Raw genomic sequence first — 22,470 nt, forward strand, 5'->3', positions numbered from 1 at the left:
AGCTCAAGGCAGAAGTATCTCAACTTTAGGATATGATAGTCTGGAGCAGATGCAGCCATAGCTCAATGCCATTAACCATGAAGGCCCAATTCATTTCCCCCGCTTAGATTTGTGCTGCCAAAAATACTTCTGAAAATTTGTTTTCCCACATATACCTCCCAACCCAAGAGATGAAATGACCAGAGAAATTACAAAACCAGGTATTTGAAAATTACTGGTTTATAATGAACACTGTAGGTTGTTACATGTTTTGGTTTAAACATGTCTTCTGGGAGTCTGGGTATAATAAATCAGACCCTTTTGCATATGACTGACAAAACTGGAATTTCTCACTCTGTAAAATCAATAGGCTGTGGTGACTTTACTGAGGTACAGACACGCTAGATGACATTTCTGTTTCCTACCTAAAGCAATGATCTTCAACCACCCTGGAGTCACATCACAACAGAGAACACATTTTAATTAAATACCCACCACCCAATCCCTCCCAATCCCCATTTAAATGACTCACTACTGTAGTGAGCTACAGTTATTACCAAGAGTGTGTTGTATCCTTCCAATGCGCTAAGGAGGAGGGAAAGGTTAAGTGCTTTGATTTAGGCTGGGTTCCCCCAGAAGCAGACTCTTAGGAAAGAATCTGAGTGTAACTGATGATTCCAGGATGCACTAGTATGAAAGGAGGGATGTGAAATAAGAGAAAGAGGCCTGTGCAGGTACATTCATACCATTCTGGGCATGTGCATATGAATACCACATGCTTTCTTCTAGTGGCAGCCTCTAAAAGATGGTATGGAAACCACTGTCTGACTCAAGGGGTTACTAAAATATTCAGCTGTCATTTCTCTGGTCAGCAAAGCAACTGGGTTTGCATCCTGATTCCCATTCACCATTAGCTGAAAGCCGCTCTCAGAGGCATTAACTCCAGAGCACATCGAGCAGAGACAGAACCTCAAGCAGATGCTTACCACAGGACTCCTGTTGAGGGCATGTGCTGGAACGGTGAGCACTCGGGATCTCGGAAGGGCAATGACACCTTCTGTTACACACCTGATGGTTCCTTATTGGCTTCTCTCCCCTTTGGCTCTCAGCAGGTCACCTTGTTATGCCATCTTTCAGTCCTTGGCACAGATCTCTTTGCTCCATCCAGAAGAAACAGATTCTTTCTAGTGGCCTACTAGCTCTAAAGTGGAACCCCTTATTAGTTCTAATTACTAAGAGCCAAAAATGTTAGTTCCTTTATGGTTTTTATAACTAAAAGGTTCTGTGAATACAATCAAAGAAAACACTTATTGGAGACTCAAATACAAAGTTCTATTTATTTTCAATAATGAAAGCAACACAACAAAGAAGAATTAATCCTCTAATTTTTAAATCTAATAGTCTTTAGCACAAAACTATCCTCAATAAATAAAAACACATTACTAAGTACCCACGCAGACTTTTCTCAAGACTCTCTATAGTTTTGTGTGTGTTTTAAACACAACTGGACGGTAGGTAAAGAAACACATGCTAGAGACTTAACCAACCCAGACTCGAAGAAAAGAAGAGCCAAGAACAGGGTCCCCAAATATCAAGTTGGCAAAAGGAATATGGAGTTTTCAAAGCAGTCTAGAAATCAGAGCTCACTGGAGGATACAAGGGTTTGGGACAGTCAATGTTCAGGGCACTGTAATTAAATCTTTCCACATTTCTAGATTCTTAATTTGGAATCTATCACAATCCAGAGGAGCTTCTGCCAAAGGATAGGAGGCTCTTTATTCATGCTGCCTAAAAAGACCCATCTAATTTTCCTCCTTTGATTTTGTCACTCCTGTCACCAATATAGCAAGGATTCCATTCCAAAAAAGGATTACTACTATGTAGACCAATCTCTCTCTGGTTTCAATTTTCCTTTCATAAACACACTGATAACTGCCAGGGACAGCTCTAAATATATCCACTTTCTTTTATTTTTATCCTCCTACACAACTCTGCTTAGCTACAAAATCTAGGACTCACAGAGCAACAGCAGCATTGGTCGAAAGATAAGGTCATTTCCAACGTAAGAATCTCTGAAGTTCAATGGTCACAAATTTTTTTTTGAATGCCTTACCTGCCACACATTTTTTCTTTTCTCATTATCTTGTGCCAATTATTTCTTGCGAAATTCAATCCTCCGAGCTACATTCTGAGCACCAAATTTTTTGACCAATGCATCTCGGGTACTCTCATCATCTTTTTGCAAATCTAAGTCATCCTGTCGGGACCAAATGGGATACCCATCAGCCCTTTGACCAGACTCTAAAAAGGAGGAAGTAGCCTCCAGCTCACCACTATTTTTTAGGAAGGCCTGTGTAACTGTTGACAGATCCAAGTTAAACTTTTCCATTAACTGCCGGATGATCTTAATGGCAGCTCCCACCTCTGGTGCAGAAACTTTCTCTTCTTCCTCCTCCTCATCAGGCTGTGTTTCTGAGTCTTCCTCAGGTGTAGGTGGATCGTCATCACACATTGTTATGTGTATTTCAAAATCAGGGCTCTCGTCCACCTAGAGAAAGTGATAAACACGACCAGTTCCTAATTACCAATCACGAACACTTACTCTTACAATATGTGGTCTCTCCCAACTACCACCTCCTTGCTCTTTTCACCCCAATGACTCTAGACATCCTTCAGTTCCTCTAATGTGCTATGTTTCTTCTTATATTTACTCATGTTGGATGTGTGCGCATATGTGGATTTATGTGTATATAAAGACATGTGCGTGAGGGTAAGGGGGAGTATGTGTATGGAGTTTATATGTGCCTGTGTGTGCATATGAATGTATATATGTGCATGCGTGATTAACTATGGTATTTCAACAGAATATAAGCTACACTAAATATGAAAAATATATGTATATGCATACATCTGTGTACATATCTACGCATTAGATTATTTGTTAAAAATTTGACTTCACTCTCAGATTATAAGCTCCATAAGGGCAGGAACTATATTTGTTTTGCTCATCACCACATCTTCAGTGCAGACCAATGCCTTCAAATAAGAAGTACTCAAAAAACACTGCTGTATGACTACATTAAGGCCTCCATGCTGTACTATATTTAGGCACATTACAAAGCAGGTATGTGAGAAGAGACCTATGTAAGCCATATTTGAGGGTTGTTGAGAGTACTTGAAAGTTTTTGGAAAATGAACCAACTTTCAATTAAATGAACTTTAAATTATTTTCCTATTTTAGACTGGGGCCTAACCATTTTCCTTGGTGTTAGTAAGAAAAGTTAATGGATCTTTTTTCTTAGAGAAATATGCAAGTATAATTCAGATTTACTACTCATTATTTTATGATTGCCTTTCTCTATGATTAAATGTGGGGTTCGAAAAAGTATTAGAAGCTAACTGAATATGGAAGAGCTAAAAAAGTCTAAAAAAGCTTCAAGTACACAAAAAAAGCTAAAACTGCTTTATAAAAAAAAATTAAACTCTTTAAGAAATTACGTATTTTTACCTGAAAAGCACAAAAACAATTTTAAAAACAAATTTAAAATCTGTCATCTTAACTTAAAAAAACTTACACTGAGATCAAACTATTCAAAATGAGATCCTTTATACTGTTTAAAAATAATTCTCCCCAATCTTTCTCCCTCTTCCCCTCCTTAAATTGTCCTCCAAAAACTAAAAGCTACATGCCTGAAACCTAGATCAGTCCCACTTTCCATTGTTTTCTTTCATCGTGAACTTCTCTTGTACCTTTCTGAGCCTCAAATGGGATGAGCAATTTCAAAGAGGAGAATGGATGTAGGGGAAAAATATGAGTTAAATCTAGTTAACATACCACAATCTCCTCAAACTCCCGGGTAGCTTCTACAAGCATCTTTTTGACTGCTTCTTCATTCTCCTTGATCTCTTCTTTTACAAATTCTTCTTCAGGCAAGTCTGGAGTTCGCTTATTCTGTGGTTCTATTAAAGAGAACAGCACCAGATTTGAATTAACCTCTTACAGAAACCAGAAATACAGTAAACACTTTATGAGCTCTGGGCCAGAAGTGAGCCCACTTTTTTTCTATTAGAATTAGAAGACAACTGATTCTGAGCAGAAGGGTAAGAAAAACATAAGACACACATGTTGAATAATTTCTACTCTCACTTCTGAAAAGTTGTACTATAAAAATGGTGATATTTTCCTAAGTTCTAATATGTAAAATAAAAATATTCCAAGCTAATTAATTTTTTGATTTTTACTTATAGATTTTGCAAATTAACAAAACTGTGCTATAAATTGGGTTCTCTGGAAAGCAGATCCTGAGATGGAGATCAACATGTAAGGTGCTGATTAGGAAGTCTTCCTGGAGAAACACCTGCTGAAGAGAAGAAAGCAGGAGTGGGCAGAGAAGTTGAGCTGTGAAAGAGTTCCAACAAGGTCTCAAATGAAACCATAGAGAAGCCTGAAGCTAAGAAGGCTCTTCAGAGTTGACCTAGTTGGGGCAAGGGAGTCAAGATGTTGTAATGTTGCATAGATCAGTCACTGGATGCTAGCTTAAGACGACAGGGCCTTGGGTAAGGTAGCTCTCCTAGCTGAAGACAGATGTGGGTGGGGAGGAGGTGTCTATCACAATCTACCACATACCGTGTACAGAAAGGAGGGCATTCGAAGGCTAAACATCCTCCTGCTTCCCTTTTACTCTTTGTTCTCTGAGAATTTAACTCTGCTCTTTTCCACTTAACATAAACTGACTACTAAAGGGCAACACGAGGGACTTTTTTGTGATGGAACTATTCTTAATCCTGATTTTGGTGACAGTTACACAAATCTATACACGTGTTAAAACCCGTAACTGGAAAACTGTATGGCAGCCCCTCAAATTATTAAACATATAATTACCAAATGATACAGCAATTCCACTTGAGTCTACTCCCCAAAAATGAAAGCAGGGTCTCAAACAGATATTATACACCCATACCATAGCAGCATTATTCACAACAGCCAAGATGTGGAAACAACCTAAGTGTCCATCAATGGATGAATGGATAAACAAAATGTGGTAATAAAGTAGAATATTTTCCCACCTGAAAAAGAAATGAAATTCTCACACGTGCTATAACATGGATTAGCCTTGACATTAAGTAAAGAAAGCCAGGTACAAAAGGATAAACAGTGTATGATTCCACTCACATGAGGTATCTAAAGATCAAATTCAAAAGACAGAGAGCAGAATGGTGGTTGCCAGGGGCTGGGGAAGGGAAGAATGGGGGTTGGTGTTTAATGGGTACGAGTTTCAGCTCTGGAAGATGAAAATGTTCCAGATGTGGATGGTGGTAACAACAGCATCACATGTGAATGTACTTAATGCTACTGAACTGAACACTTAAAAAAATGACTCAAGTGGTAAATTTTATGCAATGTATGTTTTATAATAAAAATTTTTTAATTTTAAATACGTAATTGTATATCAAAATAAGTCAATTTTATCTTACATAAATTTTTAAAAAGAAGCCTTATCTTTTAGTAATACAAGCTGAAATAGATAAAATGGGATGATTCCTGGCACTGGCTTCAAAATAATCCCAGAAGTCAGGATGAAAGGTACAGACGAAAAACTTGGTCATGAACTATAATCAGGTGAAGTTGGGTGATGAGTACTTGCAGTATAGTTTACTATACTATTTTTTCTACTTCTGTAAATGTTTAAAATTTTCTATAATATAAAGTAGAAACAAATTATGGCTCACAAAATAAAACACAATGCAATGAACAAGAAAAAAACGAGGCAAATAATGTACACACAAAACCTTCAAGATCTATTAAGTTAAAAAAAGAAAGCAAACTGCAGAACTAACTGATATCTAGTGTGCTAGTGTTACTATGAGCAAAAGGACATGGACTGGGGATGATACAATCAGTGGGTGTCTCTGGGGATGGAGGCAGGGGAGGGGGTGGGGAGCAGGGAGACTTACTTTTCATTATGTACTCTTTTACATCCTGAGCTTATCTGTAAGGTAAATTCTTAGGAGCAGTATTACCATGTTTAAGAAAACACACATTTTAAATGTTGTCAGATGGTATCAAAATTCCCTTCAAAAAATTTTACCAATTTCCTTCTATTAATAATGTAGGAGTGTACTCGTTTCCTATACCTCATTAACTCAGGTCGTTACCCATTCTGTCAATTTTTGCCAATCTGACGGATAAAATATGGTATTCCCTTGCTCTGATTACTTTTCTGAAAAAGTACCACCACACACATTTATTTCCATGGGTTCAGAAGTCCAGGTATGGCTTGTATTGGTCCTCTGCTCAGGATCTAATTTATTTTTACTTAATAACAGTATTTCTCTACTTGCTTATTAGTCATTTATTGACTTCCTTTTCTGGAAATTTCCTGTTCCATTTCTTTTAGTCATCTTTCTAGTAGTTTTTCTTTTACTTACTAACTTCCGCAAGCTCTTTGGACATTAAGGAAATTAACTCTGTTGCAATGTATTGGAAATATTTTCCAGTTTGTCCTCTGGCTTTATCAAGAGTAGCTTTCAATTTTAAGTAATCAAATACGTTTTCTTAGTTTTCCTGGTTTCAGGACTATCAACACACTACTATTAAAAAGGACATTTATCCACATTTTCTCCTGATCACTTTAGGATTTTAATTTTTACATTTAAATATGTGACTATCAAAACACTGATAGGGTGAATCCAGATTAATCTTGTCCCAAGTTCCAACTGGTCCACCAGCCATCTCCACACCGCTGACTTAAAATCAAGTCCCTACATGATCTCCTTCACCTGTACACATAGCCCTGTCCTCTCTCCTAGAACTCTCCCTCTTGCTTACTCCATTCCAGCCACACTGATCTGTTGCTACAAGAACACATCAGCCAAACTCCCACCTCAGGACCTTTGCACTTAGTATTCCCTCAGCCTGGAACACTCCCTCAGATAATCACCTGGCTACATCTTTCATTTCCTTTTCTCTCTACTCATGTTTTCAGCTTGTAATAGTAACTTTCGCTTCTTACCCAGCAGAAAACAACCTCCTCCTCAGTCCCAACCCTGAATTATTTTTCTGTATAGCACTTACCACTGCCTAGCTGGCGTGTTTAGCTCCATGGCCGCAGAAATTTATATTTATTGTTATATGCCAGCAGGATAGGTGTCTAGCACTCAAATATCTGTTCAATGAATCAATCTCAAATGTCACTTTACCAAAACTCCTATTAAGCATACTGAACAGGAGAAAATAGAGTTTACCTCCCCAGACTTCAACTGTTATGCAGAGCAGCCACATGCGAGAGAAGGAAAGTGGGAAAGAAATAGGCCTCATTAAACAAGAGTCTGTCCGTTTAAGCTGTCAATATCCGTTCTATCAGAAGCGAAGCACCTTAACAGCTTTGCACAGTTCTATCACACCTGAATCCCAACAGTCAACTGCTTTAAAAACTCACTTTACCTGAGCGAAAGCAGAAGTGACTTCCAATTGTTAAGAACTTTCTTATGTGAATATGCATTCATTTAACCTAAGATATTAAAACATCTTAGGCCGACATAGCTTTAAAACGGCCTATATTCAATCTACCCGAATACATGAAAAATATTTTTTAAAACGAGTCTGTGAAATATCTCTGAAAAGATACCAAAGAGGCTGGTTTCCCGTTGCCCATGGGGGGAAAATCTGCGTAGCTGGTGGGCAGGAAACGGGAGAATTTTCCATATTTTTTGTAACTTTTGAATATCGGATCACGTTAATTATTGGAAAAGTGAATTAAAGAGATTAGAAAACGGTACAATCTTACCCCGATATCAAGGGGGGGGGGGGCTGGGCGATGTTACCAAAGACGCCAACATGGACGCCGGAAGGTAGGGAGATCCCCGCCCCCGCCCCAGCACAGGCGACAGCCGGGGGCCCGCGCGCTCGCAGCCGCAGGCCTCACCCCCGCTATCAGCAGCCTCAGGGTCTTGCTCAGCTTTCCGCTTGAGTTTCTGGGAGGAGGGGCTCACTGGGGCCTCCCCCAACAGATACTTATGCTCCTGGCCCCGCAGGCGCTTGAGGTAGCGGTCCTTCAGGGACTGCCACGAGTGCTGGGTGAGCGAGCTCTTCTCCATCGCTTTCCATAAGGCGTTGCCCGTGACGGAGCTGGGCGAGCGGGCATGTTCCTTCACGTAGGTCAAGATGGCCACGTCGTCCGCGTCCGTGAAGACCATACGCCCCGTGTGCGGCTGCGGCTCGGGCTCCGCGACGGCGGCGGCCCCGGCCTGAGCCCCGGGCTTCGACGCTGGGGTCTGGTCGGCCGACGGAGCTGGGCCCAACCGATAGGCCTCCAAGTCGAGCTTCTCATTGCGCTCCACGCAGTCTAGGATGTACTGCGTGGAGATGAAGTCGCCCGAGGCCTCGGCCGCCGCCTCCCCGGGCTGGGCCAGCAGCACCGCGCCGGGCTCCTGCACCCGGCACAGGGTGCCACCGCCGTGCAGAATGAGCGTCGAGAGCCGGCGCTTCGCTGGGCTGGGTCGTACGTAGAAAGACATGGAGCTGCCATCCTCCCTCACGAACAGAGTCGACGAATGGGTGGGCCCGTTGGGGTCTTTGCCCAAATCCATCGCCTCCGCCATAGCTGACGCCGGGCACCAGAAAAGCTGCCCCCTAACGAGCGTCTGGAGCACCGAGCCCCACTGACGGAGGGAACGCTTCAGACGCGGCGGCCGCGAATCCCCACACTGCGCCTGCGCGGCAACTGCGCGCGAAAAGTGCCCGCCCCCAGGAAGAGGCGGGGCTTCAGAGCGTGACCCGGAAATAGCTTTGCGACCCTTATCCTCTTTAGGTCCAGCCCTCTGGGAAGATGGCAGCAGTGCAGGCGGCTGAAGTTAAAGTAGACGGCGGCGAGCCGAAACTGAGCAAAAAGTAAGTGTCGCTGCGGATCATTAAAACCTTTGCTGTCGGAGAGACTGGACTAGGAAGCGCTTCGAGGCTCTGGCCAAGGCGGCTGTGCCTGGGACCTTCCTGCTGGTTCTCGTGGGTACGGACACTCTGGGACGTAGCCGCTACGCCCTGAAACTACTTCCCAGGATGCCCGGGTGCACCCGCGCCGGCTGAGTCCTTCCTCCCTGTAGTACTCTTGGAGTAAGAGAATGCGGAGAACTGGGCGGTGACAGAGAAAAGGGAAATTTACTCCTTTCCTCCGAGAAATGCTTTATTATTGAGCCACGCCCAGGTAAAGAAGTTGGAGAAAAGTTAAATACCCTAGCTTTTCAGAAAGACCTTCACATTTCCCTTGGCCTCATCAAGGCCTTTCTGACCCTTTTGTACTAGAGGGGTCCGTTCTAAAACTGTGCCTTGCACTTATTCATATGGGTTAGTCAAAGGACTTGTGAGTATGGAGTCCAGTCACCATTGTCTAGCAGTAGGGACTGTCTTACTCAGCTGGGTACACCAGGCTGCACTTAGCACTGCTGGATGTATCTTTCCTTGATAACCCCAAATCCTTGGAGTATGAAGGTAAATATAAAATCAAAATTAGCCGCCCTTTCGCTAACTGTATCTTATATTCTTTAAGTATTACACTCCTTGTCATCGCAGTTCGTCATAGAATATAGGCAGTGATTTGAGCGACTGTTTCCTCAGTACTTCCAAGGATAGGACATAAATGTAATACCGTTCCAGAGGCATAGGAGAGAAGTTAGTTTATTGCATGTAATGGCTGCTTTAGTGCATTAGGGCTCACTCAGTTCTTCCGGAATCCTGATGGAATTGCACTTAGCTAATAAAAATTGATGTTTCCTTTTGTGTCTCTGAGTTTATGCTTCATATTTTAGGAAAATGGGAAAGGAAATATCTAAATTTATGGTTTGATAGCACCCTAATACATTGTTCTTCAGAGAATGTCTCATGGATCTCTATACAAGTTTGGAACCTGGCGTTGGACTTACACCTTTGGGAAGATTGAACTTTGATCTGCTACATCAGTGATTGAGTGTTAGGGTTGTAAACCACATATGCCTCCTATGCAGAGTCTCCAGTTGAGGGTATGATTTTAGGGTAAATTGAGGAAACTGACCAATTCCTTTCTGCTGATTTTTCTTAGATTAATTACAGCAACCACTTTTTAAAGCAGCTTTTTTGTGTTGGGCCCTATGCTAAAACTATACGGATTTTGTCTAATCTCGATAATAACCTCACAAGGGAAGTGTTAATGTCCGTTTTTCAATTTAATAGACTGAGACTCTGGTGATTAAATGCATTGCTGAAATGTGTATGCCTAAAGTTTGGTCCATCACTGATCCAAAGCTCGGGAGTAGATATCTAAAATCCAGTCTGTAATTCCACAATTCATACTCTATACTGACTGCACCATAGCTCCTCATGTGTATGAGAATCTGCTGTTGATGTTCATTTCTCTAGTAACTATATAGACTAAAATAATTTTTTATGGTTACTATTTCCTTCTATTTCTTAATTGTTCTTGGAACTTCCTTGGTCTGAATCTTTAGTGAGCACCATCTTATGCCAGTTATTCTCTCCAACTTTAAAAACAGATGGGCTGCCTGCCAGGCAACTCACTCGCAAAGTGAAAGGCCAAATTTATTTTAATGCAGTAAAGAACATGGTCCCTGTCATTGTTGCCTTCCAGTGTTAATGTATAATTGTAATGTAGCCTAAGACTCTTTCTGAAATTCTTTCCTCCTTGTTCCTAGAACCCCAAACAAGTCTTGTCCTTGACTCGGTTGCTTTTGTGTGGTTTGTTTTTAGCTTCATCTAGAATTTGCTGTTGATAGTGACATTTTACATGCTTCCCATTTGCCTTCTTTGGCCAGATATTTCATCTCCAAGAGAGAAACCACATATAAGAGGCTTCAGATTCGCTGCCTCATGCCCTGTCTCCCATTTTCTAGAATATTGTGATCATTTCTACCTATGAACCATAGATTGACTTGCTGTTAACTTCTGACCCTGGATATGCACCTTTTTACCATAGCCAGGACTGAGAACATTGTAAGTTACAGTTACAGCTCAGTGAGTGTTTGAGGACTGCTGTCAGTTGAGAGGGTCCTATGTAAAATGGGACGCTGAAAGGTTTTGTGACCTCCCCCTCTCCCGCACCCAAACCATAAGAGTAGGAGTGCTGGTTGGGAGTATGTGTACTATCTGTCCATCTGACACCACATCTCTGTGTTTCCTGGTAGGTGGTGGTAATCGGTAGTTCCAGGGTGTTCTGCCATGTTGACGCAAGCTGCTATAAGGCTTGTTAGGGGGTCCCTGCACCAAACCTCCTGGGCACAGTGGGGGCAGAGGGAGCTGCGCCTGCGTCAACTTGCTCCTTTCACAGCGATTCACAAGGACAAGCCACTTTCTGATAAAAGAAGGTTGGTGCTTATTACCTTCTTTATTGCTCTGGGAGCAAAAATCCTTCCCTTGCTTAGTTTCTTTTCTGTTAAGCCTCTGGCTAAGTCTTTGGACTCGTTGCTAAGGAAACAGCCCTGCTACCTACCAAAACCAATAGTCCCTTCTCATTTTCTAATTAATAAATTCAAATTCTCACCCCATAGATCCTTGAGATGACTTTTGGGTCTTATTCTAGAACAGTGCTGAAAACAAAACCCTCTATGAATAAATTATGAAATAATTAATGCAAGTTATTTTCTATTTTCCCTTCCCTGTCTTTCTGGAATTTTTTTATCCCTGAGATTAATTTGGTTTCTAGTTCTTACCCCTGGTACCTTTTTTGAATTATTCTTATGGTTGATTTGATTTAAAGAGCAATATCTAGTTGAATGGAAAACAGGTTTATTATGTTAACACTGGGAAGAACCTTAGATGCCCGCTGACTGAATTACAGCACAGTAGGCCTAGCACACTATTCTGGAAAGGTGGCTTCACAACAGCTACAAAACAGGTTATATGCAGACAGAGACCCCCTACTTTGAGGTCCTTGGAGTCAGTTTTCTTTCTTAAAAGATGATCATTTCAAATCTCCAATTAAGTTTTTTTAATTGAATTATTCTAATTTCATAGATAATTAAGAATGTGCCCTGAAGCCAGACAATATGCAAACCTGACTAAGGATCATTTGCCATGTTTCATTGGTGGTTTGTAAGAATGATCAATTCTGTTTGAAAAATGAGGCTATCTATTGTTCTCTACCCAAGTCTCTTTGGCTTCTGGGTTCAGATAGCAAGATTTCAAATTATTTAAACTTAAGTTGTACAAATTGCTTCAGTGTTTGAGTCTCAGTGACAAGACAAGAATCAAGAGTTTGCATTGTGAGAGATTTGACCAGAAATTTATCCAAATCTGTAAGGTTTCTGTCTTGGAGGCAGAGAGTGAAGGGTTCAGATAGTGAAGGATCTCTAGAATAGCTCACATTTACATGCTTATCATCTCAATCTTCACAGTAACATTTGGGGAGGGGAGTGCTTATTATTTTACCGAGAGGGAGAAATTAAGTCACTTGCCCAAGGTCACATAATGGGTAGGGAGGTGTGCTGGAATTTAGCTCCAGGCAGGCTAACTCTTAAGGTGGTATATCATCCCCTACGCTGTGCTGTTTTGTACGCTTTTCTACCCCATTTGTTGACAAAATAAGGCTCCACTGGGGAGAGTGAGGCAATGCTGAGGGCCATTGCCAATGCGTTGATCGATGCTCAGAGCTTGTCAGTGGAGTGTCTTCTCGGACTCTGAAGAGCCACATCTCCCTCACCCCACCCCACACTAACCCACAACCGAAGAGGAGGGAAGTGACAGGCAGAGCTGCTAGAGATTTTGCCTTATCACACATCAGATCTGATGTTCTAGGAACTTCGTATTCTGCAGAGGATACCAGACAACTAAGATTCAGTCCCTGACCTCAGGGGGGGTCATGAGCCTAATTAGCTTGAGAAAAGCCTATCTTGCTGATTTTCTGGAAACCCTTTTTCCTATTCTGTGTATCAACTAACATGTAAGGTTTTCTTTGTCCTGTTGTATCTTGATTTTTAGTTGGGATCTAATGCCGAGGACCTCAGACTGGAAAAAAGAGACTGAGAAAGATTATTCTAATCTTACCTTTCCCCTGTCTCTTTTACTATAGAGTTTAGTGACTAAGAGACTAACTGGGGGCATAGAACTGGGCAAGAGCATTTCCCTCAGGCTGTTCATATTTGATAAGTGGCTGTGGGGCAGAACATAGAGGACTCTTCAGGCACCTGTCACATTGAACATGTTTATCTTCCCAACAGTGAGCTAAAGAGACGCCTGAAAGCTGAGAAGAAAATAGCAGAGAAGGAGGCCAAGCAGAAGGAGCTCAGTGAGAAACAGCTAAGCCAGGCCACTGCTGCTGCCACCAGCCACACTGCTGACAATGGTGTGGGTACGGACGAGGAGAGCCTAGACCCTAATGTGAGTCCTCTGTACCACTGCCCTGACTGGGCACAGGGAAGCTTTGGATGAGGCTTATGGCAAATTCCTTGGGACCAGTCGGTAGGAGGGACAGTGACTAAGGAGATAAATAGGAGCTGGAACAGGCATCGGGCCCTGGGTCACTACAAATTGAGATGGCCCCCCACCACTCCATCGGGGTAAAGGCACAGGCCCTGTGCATTTTTCTTAATATTTGCAGACATTTGGGAGAATACAGCACTTCCGGGTGACTGATTAATCTTCCTTGGAGGTAGCTCGGCCTTGTAGCAGCCCCAGAGAAAACATCTCCCTAAAGAGGGCCTAGGGTTTACTTTATACCAGAGATTGGCAAACTATGGCCCACAGGCCAAATCCACCACCACGTCCCATCCCCCCTCTCTGGTTTTATAAATAAAATTGTATTGAAACACAGCCATGCCCGTTTGTTTACATATGTCTAAGGCTGCTTTCACATGGTAGAGTTGAGTAGTTGCATCAGAAAATGTTTGCTGACCCCCGCTATGGAATATTCCCTTTTCACACCCCCCATGCCTATGGGCCTGTCCTGGAGAAAAGTCTGGTGCATGGCCAGGGGTAGGAAAGTAGAAAGATAAGTGACTCACCATGCAGATGCGTCCAAAAAGTAGTAGCCAGAGCCACCTCTACCAATTAAACTTACTATTTTAGGAAGAAGTCTGATTTTTCTTTTTGTTGAAGCTTGCATTTTGGAATTCTGGCCTTCACTTCCAGCTATGGATCTGGCCACCCTGCATATTTTTTAAGTGCAAATCTTATTCCATATACAATCCTGTGATTTCAAGGGTGCAGAGGGCTTGGTTAAAGAAACCTTAGTGTTTGGGGGCCCCTCTAAGGCAAAACACAGTGCCCTGCTAGGTGGATCACTGGTCTGATCAAGTTCAACTTCTCAAAAACTTTTTTTCTAACAGCAATACTACAAGATCCGTAGCCAAGCAGTCCAACAAATGAAGGTTAATGGGGAAGACCCATACCCACACAAATTCCACGTAGACATCTCACTCACTCACTTCATCCAAGAATACAGTCACCTGCAGCCTGGGGACCACCTGACTGACATCACCTTAAAGGTGGCAGGTAGGAAGACTCCCTGGAAGTTTACTGAGATCCCACAGAGGCAGGTCTCTCCAGTTGCACAAAGGAAGATCTGAGGTGGTCTTGCTCTCAACTAGCCTGGGTCTGAGGCTACTTTACTAGGGATGGTGCCAGTATGTCTGTTCAGAAACTAAAGCAGCCCTGAGGCATGAGGTCATATTCCAATGGTGATGCTACAGAGAAAGGGGCTTTCTCTGTGGGAGACTCCTGGCCTGATGCTGCTACTTGCTCGTATTCTTTATGAAGACTTCCCTTCATCAGTGGGAGCCATGGCCTTGAGCTCCTAAAAATTCTAGTCTGTGTCCTGAGACTGCTTTACACTAGACTATATTTCTGGAAAGCTTATTTTGGAGTTTAATCTCTGTAGGATTTTCTCCTTAATTTTAAAAGAAAAAAATAAATCCTGTCTTTCATTTGTACCCCTACTCCCCCAAAATAATAAGACTATTAATTGTAGAAAATTTACAATGTTGAAATGTTCAAAGAGGCATAGAGAAACAATTGCCCATAATCCCACCACCTAGAGAGAACTGCCAATACTTAAATGGCCAAAAAATATATTTTTCTTTAAAGTCCAGTGATTTTACTAAAATATGTCTTGATGTTAGTTATTCTGGATTAGTATTCTTGGGTACACAGTGTGCCCATTAAATATGTATCTTGAAGTCTTTTACTTTAGGAATTTTTTCTTGAATATAATTTTTTGTATCATTTATTGCTTAGGTTTACTTTTGGGACTTTCTATATGTCGTATCTTTGCTTCTCAGTATTTGTCACTCTCAAATCCTTTTTATCTTTCTTTATACTTTGATTTTTAAATTTTATCCTCCTTTCCACTTTTTCTTAAGGTGTCATTTGTTGTGTTTATTCATTTTTATTTCCTTCTAGTTTAAGCTTCATTTCTGAGATGATTTTTTACTTTATTTCCACTTTTTTCACAGTTCACCTCATTTCTTAGTTTTTCTAATTCTGATTTGTGTTCTTTCACATTCTGTGTTATTTTCTTAATGTCTTTCAGCTCATTGTGAAATGGAATTTTGGTTCTGAGCGTGTCTTGAGTGTTTGCGTTTTCCAGGGAGATGTTATCCTCCTTATTCTCTCTTTTGTTTTATTTAGTAACTTTGGTGTTTGGTTGCCCTAGTTTTATGTTGTTACATTTTTATGTGAGATTAGTTTTTCTGAACGTTAAAAGGAGCTTGGTTCAGATAGCTTTTCCAGCTTAACTGAGCTCCCTCTTGCTTTTCTTTCTCTAGGTAGGATCCATGCCAAAAGAGCTTCTGGGGGAAAGCTCATCTTCTATGACCTTCGAGGAGAGGGGGTCAAGTTGCAAGTCATGGCCAATTCCAGGTATATCGAGATACCCAGTTACAGGCCTTCCTAGGTTGGCCCAGCACAGCACAATTGGGAACAAAGGCCCATGTGGTTTTCTTTTTCTGTTGAAATTTAAAGTTAGAGGAAATGGCATATGGTTTGGTAAGGCTGAAAAGAGACTAAAAAGGCCATCTGGTCACTTAGAGAGTAATGACTGCTCTCAGATTGTTAAAAATAAAATACTTTTTAAGAATTGACCTTGAATCTTAGATTCTTCTTGGGCTCACATTGACTAGCTATTAACAGTTTAGTGAGGGTTCCAGCATAAACCAGTGGTCACTTTTAATTTGGGATATTGTGTATTGATTTGTATTTTCTTTTCACTCAGGAATTATAAGTCAGAAGAAGAATTTATTCGTATCAATAACAAACTGCGCCGGGGAGACATAATTGGCGTTCAGGGAAATCCTGGGAAAACCAAAAAGGGCGAACTGAGCATCATTCCCTATGAGATCACACTGCTGTCTCCGTGCTTGCACATGTTACCTCATCTTCACTTTGGCCTCAAAGACAAGGTAAGTTCTCAATGCTTCCTCGCTCTGGTTTATCATCCATTGAATCAGGCACATCAGTGATTTCTGTCTGTTACTTCTGATTTAGGAAACACGATATCGTCAGAGATACTTGGACTTGATCCTGAATGACTTTGTGAGGCAGAAATTTATCATCCGCTCTAAGATCATCACATATATAAGAAGTTTCTTGGACGAGCTGGGATTTCTGGAGGTGATTCAAAGTTCTTACCAGACATAATGAGCTGCCTTGCTGTGCTCACTTCCCTTCCCTTCTCCAGGGCATATCCTGTGTCAGTATCCTTCGTGCTCAGTGAAGAGTCCCCTTTCTTGCCTTTGTCTTTGTTTCACCTTGTTTATTCAGTGCCCTGATTAGGAAGGTAGGACTGACTTCCAAGATAATGGACAAAGCATAGGGCCATCCACATGCTAACAAATGCCACATTCAATGTATTATTGACTCATCTTGTTTTGTAGCATTAAAATCTTTTTTTTTTATTTGTTTAAAATAATTGTTTAGGATAATTTTTAGAGTGAAGCTATTTAATATTTGTAATGGTATGAGAAAGGTGAGCCCATGTTACTGTAAAATAAATTCAAACAATAAAGAAATAAACAGAAGCAAAACTGAAAATCCCAGTTTTTCCAACTAACTTCCCTCCCCAAACTTGAATTTCAATATGTATCTTTCCATGCCATTTATTCTGCATATATACGTACACACCTGTGCATGTTGCAGGTGCATTTCACATGTAAATGTTCTGGAAGGTTTTTATTTTTTGCTTTAAACATAAAGGAAGTCACATCTTATTTATTGTAATGTACCTGCTTTCTCTCCCTGCTTCCCCAGATATATTCTGGAGCCCTGTGCATGCGTGCGTGTGTGTGTGTGTGTATTCATGTATATTCCTCTTTAATGCTGCGTAACTTATTTCCCCTATTAACAATTGAAGTTTCTGATTTTCTTCTATAATGTTGCAGTGAACGTCTCTGTGCACCTGTGCAGGTGTTTCTGTAGGATGGATTTCTAGAAGTGGAATAAGTCAAAGGATATAAACAGTTACGTTTTTAGTAAAATACTGCAAATTGAACTCAATAAAGGCTGCACCCATTTGAATTCCCACTTACAGCTTATGAAAGGTTACAGTACTACGTTAATGGTTTTTGGGATTAATAAAAAGAGACTATTCTAGAAAATCAAGCCATCTCTGTTTTTTGTCAAGCACCTGCACATTACTGTTGAACTCAACTTTTACTTAGGGACTACAGCAGAGTCAGAGACACTCATCACATGTGAAGCAAGAGCTGTCCCCAAGGCCTCTGATTTAAAGACCTCTGTCTGATGACTAAATTTTTCTGCTTTTAGATTGAAACTCCCATGATGAACATCATCCCTGGGGGAGCTGTGGCCAAGCCTTTTATCACCTACCACAATGAGCTGGACATGAACTTATATATGCGAATTGCCCCAGAACTCTACCATAAGGTAATCAGTAAGAAGGTGCCCTGTGTCTTTAGGGAAGCAGAAGGCTGGGAAACCATTGGCTAGACAAGTGCAGTCAGGAATAAGAGGAACAGTGAGGATTTAACAACCAGGAGAGTATTCTAATTTGTCAGGCTTTTGTGTGTTAAATTTCAAGAATTTCTCTACAAGATTAGTAGAGCAGTACAGGCCAGAGGCAAAGGGATTGTCCTTCCTAGGTGCACAGATCCTCCTGACCTACTCTGGTTCCCATAGCACTTTTAAATTTATAATCCTCCTTGGATTAAATCTGATTTTAGTCTTTTGTAGAAGAAAGAGTTGAACTCTGTCTGGAAGATGGAGATATCTTCAAATTAGCAGAAGAAATGGCAAAAACTGTCATTCAGGATTCTTAGCTGCCAGCAGAACCTGTAAAAACTAGTATTTACGCAAAAGAAAAATGTGTTCAAATACATAAGGAAGCTCACAATTTCCAGGAGGATCAGAGAATCATGCTTGGAGACCATACAGCTAGGAATGATTCTGAATCATATCACTGAGCTGTTGCCGTGGAGAACCCAGTACTTTTCCACTCAACAGTTCACAGCTCATAATCCTGGCACTAGGCACAGGTCATTGCCATTAGGACCTTGGCGGTTACTACCTCTAAAAGCTAGATATCTCTGACTCTGTTCACCAGAAGGAGTTCTCTGCACTACCCACGTCCTGTTTCCATGCTGAAGTCTCACAGATGTGTCTGGTTGATGAGGAACTTGAGTCACATGCCAACATCCTAATCCCAAAAGAGGCTTCTTTCTTAGAGAAGCTCACACTCACAAGATGGGGACACTCCAGACAAAGGAAGGGTTTTCAGTGATCCTGGGCAGCCAGACTGAATGATGACTGTCCACAAAGGCCTATAGAGAGTAGCGCATGCAGCATTTGGGTAGAGACCTGAAAGCAGGCCTTGAACTGTGAAAGCCAAGTTACAGCTTTTGTAGACAGGAACTTTCCCAAGCCAGTCAGACAAGATTAGCTGCCATGTCCATGGTCATGTGTTGTTATTAGATGCTGGTGGTTGGTGGCATTGACCGGGTTTATGAAATTGGACGCCAGTTCCGGAATGAAGGAATTGATCTGACCCACAATCCCGAATTCACCACCTGTGAATTCTACATGGCCTATGCAGACTATCATGATCTCATGGAAATCACGGAGAAGATGATTTCAGGTGACCCTTCCTGCTGCCTTTGTCTTTCACACGTGTATGAAGGGCTGGTGTGCTGCTTTAATTGGACTTCCTGTTGGTGCTCTTTAAATGGCAAATTTCTTTCCCAGGGATGGTGAAGCACATTACAGGCAGTTACAAAGTCACCTACCATCCAGATGGCCCAGAGGGCCAAGCATGTGAGATTGACTTTACCCCACCCTTCCGGAAAATCAGCATGGTAGAAGAGCTTGAGAAAGCCCTGGACATGAAGCTGCCAGAAACTAACCTCTTTGAAACTGAAGGTAAAGTGATGCACTCTTCTGCTGTTGGGCCCTCCTTCCTGTTCAGCTCTGAATTAGTTAGGTCAGGGCTAGAATTTCCCATGCTGTTCTACTTATATACTTTTTAATGGGGTAGTGTGATGTCTTTTGTCTTAACTTGTACATTTGTATTACAGAAACTCGTAAAATTCTTGATGATATCTGTGTAGCAAAAGCTGTTGAATGTCCTCCACCTCGGACTACAGCCAGGCTCCTTGATAAGGTAAAAGGCCTCCCCTCCTCCAGTGCTCATGTCCCTGCTCCCCATGCAGGCAAATGCCACTGTGAGACTGAACTTCTGCAGCTTCACAAGACAGCTCAAAACAGAGAAAGAACAAGTTTTGAATTCCTGCTGTTCTAAGCTCTGTGCCAAATAGTTGTGTAGGTTACGTCAGTTAATCCTTACCCACCATTGAGAAGCTTAGGATAAACCCCTCTGGTATCAGGTGTAGGTAGGAGCCGAGTCCTCTTTCACCAAGACTGAGACCATCAAAATGCCATTTAGAAGGGATCTCTAGCTCTACTTTGCTTTTTCCTTAAGCTTGTCGGAGAGTTCTTGGAAGTCACGTGCATCAATCCTACATTCATCTGTGATCACCCGCAGATAATGAGCCCTCTGGCCAAATGGTAAGATAAAGCCTGGTGTTTCCCTTCCCTATTGCTGCATAATAACCTCAGAACTTAGTGGCATAAAACAGCAATTACTTCTCAGTGTGTTGTGGGTTCATTGGGTAGTCTTTCTGCTCTCTGTGGTGTTGGCTAGGGTAACTCAAGTGGCTTTTTTCAACTGGGAACTCTGCCAGGGCATCTTGCTTCTCCTCCACACGGGATCTGGGCCTCCCGAGCCTCTTCATGTGGGCTCTCTGGCAGCATAGCCAGGGCTTCCTTTCAGAGTGGCTGGGTTCCATGAGGAAGCATTCCAAAAGAATAAACCCTGGTGTGCAAATACCTATCAAGCTTCTGCCACCTCTGCCAATGTCCCATTGGCCAGAGCAAGTCTTATGGGCAGCCCAGAGTCAGAGTGGCAGGGACTACAGAAGGGCCTGAATCCAGTAGGTATGGTTCAGTGTACCAGTCTACCACACAGGTCTCTTGTGAAGGTAATGAAAGCTTCCTTGTCTTTAACTCTCCTCACTATTGAACCAAATGATTGGGTGCCAAGAATGCGTGCAGGCTTCAGATCACAATCAGTAACACGTTTGAGTCAACCAGAATTCAGGAATTCTTGTGTTCATAACCAGATGTTCTTAGTGAACCTGCCTCTTCAGCCTCCCCTTTGGTCTCCTGTCCCCAGGCACCGCTCTAAAGAAGGTCTGACTGAACGCTTTGAGCTATTTGTCATGAAAAAGGAAATATGCAATGCCTACACTGAGCTGAATGACCCCATGCGACAGCGGCAGCTTTTTGAAGAACAGGCCAAGGTAAAGCAGGAGAGTGTGTGCCCACTCACCAGAAAATAGCAGCCTTAACCCTGGTCTGAGTCTTGTGCAACTCTTGGTGACCTCAGCAGAAATGAAAGATGAGAGTTACAGGCTTCACTGGAGGGAATCACATTTCAAGATGGAAAACTTGACTAGTTTTGGCCCTGGAATTTCTTCATAAACAGAGCTTAGGCGTGGGGAGTGTGGCACTTTTCTTGATGTATTAAGCAATTTTTCTTAGATGGTACATTTATTGAAGTGGCGTGGGGACAAGAAGACAGTGCCCACAGGCAGCTTGCACTAGCTCTGCCACTGATGGGAAGTCCCAGTACATGGGAAAAAGACTGTCATCAGAGTCTGGAAATCAATTTCACTGGACTCCCAGAGCCCCAGGCAGTGGAAGTGTTTTCATTTTGCAGAGAAATTTGCATGTATTCTGAGGTAGAGTTCATCAGTCCTGACCTCCAGGTCTTTGAAAGAAAAGACTCCATCCTGGAGTTACTGGGAAACCAATTCCTGGCAAGTGCTGGGTGTCCAGAGCATCCCTGGAATGGTAATCCCTCTGAACGTTTTAACTCGCTCACTCAGACACAGAGGGCACACCCTGGAACATTGTTGTGTGCTTCTCTCCTCTTCTAGGCCAAAGCTGCCGGGGATGATGAGGCCATGTTCATAGATGAAACCTTCTGCACCGCCCTAGAGTACGGGCTGCCCCCCACAGGTGGCTGGGGCATGGGCATCGACCGCGTTGCCATGTTTCTCACGGACTCCAATAACATCAAGGTACATGGCAGCCAGGGAGGAGTGCGCTGTGTTGGAGGCACAGCCTGGTGGGCCTGGAGCATAAAGAAAGGGCTTTGGGCTAGGAGGGAGGGCAGGCAGAGGAGTTACATATGTCTCCACAGGCGGAGGGTCAGAGCATCTGACCTCACAGGATTTGAGGGGTTTTTGCCTGAGGCAGAAGAAATTCTACCTGTTCAGCATTTCTTGAGGATCCAGGGAATGTGCTAGGCCCTCTACGCGCATTATCTCATTTACCTTAAGTCAGCCTGTGATGTGTGAAAGCAGTTGCTATCCCATGGTTATAGATGAAGAAGTCATATTTGAAGACTCTGTGTTTATTCCTTCTTTGATGTCGTGCCCCAGGCAGTGCTGTGCATTTGTTCTTTGCCCTCCTCTGTATCTGAGAGGGACTGAATTGAAATAAAAGAATGCAGGTCTCCAGATTTCGGTGGTAAAAATAACCACCAGAGGTGAAAGGAATGGGTGAATAGATGGGAGACAGAGAGTGATCCTTAGCTTCAGAATGCGTTGTGTTTTCTGTAGGAAGTGCTTCTGTTTCCTGCCATGAAACCTGAAGACAAGAAGGAGAATGTCCCGACTACTGATACATCGGAAAGCACAGCACCCGGCACTTCTGTCTAGAAAACAATTGCAAGTCCTGTGACTCCAGCATCTTTGTGTTTCTGCAAAAGATCAAGGACTGTGAGAGGATTCCTGTGTGTATTGCTATGTGACTATCACAGTTCAGTTCAGCCATAAGAAGAGAGAAGAGGAATTAAGAATTCCTTTTTACTTCTTGTTACTAAATAAACCATTTGTCTCTACTCCTGTCTTATCACTCTTACTTTTGGAATGTCATCTTTTTTCTCAGACAGCTGCCTAATGAATGTTTAGCATTATACCACTCTGTTCATTTAACAA

The 22,470-nt window shown here is 42.3% G+C and overlaps 2 protein-coding genes across 3 annotated transcripts; one reads left to right on the forward strand and one right to left on the reverse strand.

Moving 5' to 3' along the window:
• Positions 1-1,302: 1,302 nt before the first annotated feature.
• TERF2IP (TERF2 interacting protein) lies at positions 1,303-8,692 on the reverse strand. The gene is made up of 3 exons (XM_010974742.3): positions 7,905-8,692; positions 3,815-3,939; positions 1,303-2,527 (listed from the first exon to the last, which is right to left on the reverse strand). The coding sequence occupies exons 1-3, from the start codon at positions 8,578-8,580 to the stop codon at positions 2,132-2,134; spliced, it is 1,197 nt and encodes a 398-aa protein (XP_010973044.1). The 5' UTR covers positions 8,581-8,692; the 3' UTR covers positions 1,303-2,131.
• Positions 8,693-8,713: 21 nt separating this feature from the next.
• Positions 8,714-22,373, forward strand: KARS1 (lysyl-tRNA synthetase 1). Of its 2 annotated transcripts, XM_010974611.3 has the most exons (15): positions 8,766-8,869; positions 11,149-11,328; positions 13,180-13,339; positions 14,287-14,452; positions 15,724-15,817; positions 16,170-16,356; positions 16,442-16,567; positions 17,720-17,839; positions 18,884-19,046; positions 19,154-19,327; positions 19,483-19,568; positions 19,887-19,972; positions 20,640-20,766; positions 21,406-21,549; positions 22,093-22,373. In XM_010974611.3, exons 2-15 carry the CDS (start codon positions 11,183-11,185, stop codon positions 22,189-22,191), a joined length of 1,878 nt encoding a protein of 625 aa, XP_010972913.1. In that variant the 5' UTR covers positions 8,766-8,869; positions 11,149-11,182; the 3' UTR covers positions 22,192-22,373. The 2 variants fall into 2 exon arrangements, with proteins under 2 accessions (XP_010972979.1, XP_010972913.1); XM_010974677.3 differs by lacking the exon at positions 11,149-11,328 and having other exon boundaries at positions 8,714-8,869.
• The last annotated feature ends 97 nt before the right edge of the window (positions 22,374-22,470 follow it).

The sequence above is a fragment of the Camelus dromedarius genome, chromosome 9, assembly GCF_036321535.1.
Source record: "Camelus dromedarius isolate mCamDro1 chromosome 9, mCamDro1.pat, whole genome shotgun sequence".
NCBI lineage: Eukaryota > Metazoa > Chordata > Mammalia > Artiodactyla > Camelidae > Camelus > Camelus dromedarius.

Excerpts from the sequence above, each read along its gene's own strand:
- TERF2IP (XM_010974742.3), bottom strand. The coding sequence starts at position 8,580 with ATGGCGGAGGCGATGGATTTGGGCAAAGACCCCAACGGGCCCACCCAT. Across the intron at positions 3,940-7,904 it reads TGAGGCTGCTGATAGCGGGG|AACCACAGAATAAGCGAACT; the intron begins GTGAGGCCTGCG and ends TCTCTTTAATAG. Across the intron at positions 2,528-3,814 it reads GGGAGTTTGAGGAGATTGTG|GTGGACGAGAGCCCTGATTT; the intron begins GTATGTTAACTA and ends CACTTTCTCTAG.
- KARS1 (XM_010974611.3), top strand. The coding sequence starts at position 11,183 with ATGTTGACGCAAGCTGCTATAAGGCTTGTTAGGGGGTCCCTGCACCAA. Across the intron at positions 19,047-19,153 it reads CACGGAGAAGATGATTTCAG|GGATGGTGAAGCACATTACA; the intron begins GTGACCCTTCCT and ends TTTCTTTCCCAG. Across the intron at positions 20,767-21,405 it reads TTTTTGAAGAACAGGCCAAG|GCCAAAGCTGCCGGGGATGA; the intron begins GTAAAGCAGGAG and ends CTCCTCTTCTAG.